Source organism: Cupressus sempervirens, chromosome 5, assembly GCF_028749045.1.
Source record: "Cupressus sempervirens isolate cs-2001-9-10 chromosome 5, ASM2874904v1, whole genome shotgun sequence".
Taxonomy (NCBI): Eukaryota; Viridiplantae; Streptophyta; class Pinopsida; order Cupressales; family Cupressaceae; genus Cupressus; species Cupressus sempervirens.
In genome coordinates, this window is record NC_143122.1 from 900,700,799 (window position 1) to 900,703,489 (window position 2,691).

General features: G+C 36.8%; 1 protein-coding gene across 1 annotated transcript; it reads left to right on the forward strand.

Annotated features, from left to right (window-relative positions):
• The first annotated feature begins 220 nt into the window (after positions 1-220).
• Positions 221-2,077, forward strand: LOC149558836 (indole-3-acetate O-methyltransferase 1-like). The gene is made up of 4 exons (XM_089786178.1): positions 221-325; positions 427-849; positions 934-1,200; positions 1,611-2,077. The coding sequence occupies exons 1-4, from the start codon at positions 221-223 to the stop codon at positions 1,968-1,970; spliced, it is 1,155 nt and encodes a 384-aa protein (XP_089642304.1). The 3' UTR covers positions 1,971-2,077.
• Positions 2,078-2,691: the final 614 nt, after the last annotated feature.

The following is a 2,691-nucleotide window of genomic DNA, read 5'->3' on the forward strand; positions in this document are numbered from 1 at the left end:
TCATGTTGAGCCGGTCGTCCTCTAGAAACTCACGTTCCTTCTGGCAATGTTTATTTCCCTCGCCCGGAATCAACAACATGACGTTTGCATGATGTCAGGTCGTCAAGAGAACATATTATAAAAAGACAAATGCTACAAATGAGGAGACACAGAAAGTTTAAGGATCTCTCATTTGAGTGAAGTACCTACTATAATCTTGGAACCCCTCAGAGACGTCTTAATGGAGATGATGATCAAATCTGGATCGAAGGCGGCCCTGGAAAATGTACTCGGCATGAAGGGTGGAGATGGAGATTCTAGCTACGCCAAAAGCTCTTCAATGCAGGTATACAACACTAACACACCTTCCTTCTCTATATCTTCTCGCTCTTCCCTATGAAAATTAACCGGAAAACCTAACCTAATTTGGAAATTTGCTTCGTGCAGTTAAATACGCTTCAGTCTGTGAGGCTTATTCTCGAGCGCGGCATATGTGAGAATATAAGACATTCTATGTCTAATATGGAGGGCATATTTAGGATAGCAGATTTCGGGTGTGGTACCGGGAAAAATACTCTTCTTGTGGCAGACAGCGTTGTGAGTGCTGTGCAACGCTCGCTTCATGAAGAAGAAGAGGAGATGCCAGAATTTGAGGTTTATTTCATTGACCTCCCTTCCAATGATTTCAATTCACTCTTTCGAATATTGCCCCCACACAGAGAAGAAGGCTTGGCCGTTGTGGATGAGAACCCATTATCTGGAAGGTCTTACACTGCAGCGGCTGTGTGTGGATCGCATTTTAGACGCCTAGTCCCACGGAAAAGCCTCCATTTTTGTCATTCTTCTGCAAGCCTCCATTGGCTTTCACAGGTAGGTAGTAAACCCTAACATGACTTGTCAGTATAAGATATTAGTAAGAGGATGTTGTCTCATGATATAAGGCGCAAAATGCAGGTGCCAGAGAGTGTTCAAAAGAGAAGCTCTCCTCGTGCTTACATTTCAAGTGATTGTGGGGAGGGTGTAGCCGCAGCGTATCTGCAACAGTTTGATGCAGATTTGACAGCGTTTTTGAAGGCCCGGGGAGAGGAGATGGTTGATGGCGGATGCATGTTCGTATCCATGTATGGTCGTAATGCAGGCACCCAAATAGAACAAGAACAAGGCTTGTTGGGATTTGCTGCGCGCCTCTTAGAATACGCCTTTGAGGAGCTAGTTAATGAGGTTGGTTTAATATTGAAGCCTCTCTTGTCTAGTCTTTCTTGTTTCCTTTTTCCTCTATTAACTTGTGTTTTTTCCTCAACCCAACATAAGTTTTGAATGATTAGCCTAGAACAACTTCCAAGTTTAGAACTCAATTTGCAATCATATGAAGGATCAGCTTAAATCCTTAGGATACAGGTAAGGCAATGGGCAACGTCAAACTGTTTGTTTATCACACAAGAGGCTTATTTAGTTAGAATAAAGTAATTACTGTTTTAAATAAATATTGGTACAATTTTATATGTTGATTGTAAACATAAGTCAAATTCATGTTTAGAGTTTCTAATTACAAATTTATATTTACTAATAAATATCTAATATATATTGTATATTAGTTAGGCTAATATGAAATGAGATTTTGTTATTTACAGGGTATTATTAAAAAGGAGAAATGGGAAGCATTTAACATACCTTATTATGGTGCAAATGTAGAAGAAGTGGAAAGCATTGTGAAGAAAGAAGGGTCCTTCATGATAGAGTTTGTAAAAGCTATAACAGATATTCCTCAATTTCCATTAACACATGTGCATAGGGGTGAAGAGGATATGTTTGGGATGCTTGTAGCCAATAACTGTAAAGCGGTGTTTGAAAGTATCATACAAGCTCACCTGGGATGTGAGAGATTGACACAAGAATTTTTCTCAAGAATTTCAAAAAGAACTTCTATTTTTGTAGAGGAATATCTCTCTCAAAAAATAGAGGTTGTTGTTGCCTTTCTTACTAAGAAATGAGCATACAATAAGGCCTAGTCATAGATAATGTCTAATATTTATCCATTAGACACTATGAAAAATGCAACTAAGTTATAATCAATAAATGCCAATTTGTGGTGCTAGATTATTTGTGCCTAGTGTATTAATTAGACTCTAAGAAGTAGATATTTATTAGATAACCTATCAAGAGCTTTAAAATATTTTATCTGAGTATTCAAAAGTTCTTTATAGCATGACCATATTTCTACCTGATAGCAAGTATTTTTTTTGAAATTTTCTAACTACATAAGATTGCAAACATTCTTATTGGAGAAAATCCAAAATTTCTAGGAAAACTTTGTCATCTAGACCATCTTGAAAAATATTATGAGAACTCATCTTCTAGATATCTTTATATTATAAAGCACACTTCTAGATGTTGAGATTAGTTGGGGGTGTATTAACGTGTGCTAAATCTAATACCTTTACTTCCAAAAATGGTTATCAATTATTTTTTCCAACTACAAATAAAATGCAGTGCAATGAAATAAAAGCACATACCAAAAATTCTATGTGGAAACTATAATGATGGAGAAATAATGGTAGCAATCAGCCTCATATCATAAATAGCTTTTTGAATCAGTTTAAGCCACGTTCTCATGGGAGCACCACCATTGATAAGATCTTGTCGAGCGAGGTAGTAATCTTTAGGTAAGACATAAAGAACTTATTAAACTTAAGACAAAACTTATCTAGAGAA

What these genes read in the sequence shown, in the direction of transcription:
- LOC149558836 (XM_089786178.1), top strand. Translation starts at nt 221, where the DNA reads ATGGAGATGATGATCAAATCTGGATCGAAGGCGGCCCTGGAAAATGTA. An exon ending in CCAAAAGCTCTTCAATGCAG is followed by an intron (nt 326 to 426) that starts GTATACAACACT and finishes TGCTTCGTGCAG; the next exon opens with TTAAATACGCTTCAGTCTGT. An exon ending in TTGAGGAGCTAGTTAATGAG is followed by an intron (nt 1,201 to 1,610) that starts GTTGGTTTAATA and finishes TGTTATTTACAG; the next exon opens with GGTATTATTAAAAAGGAGAA.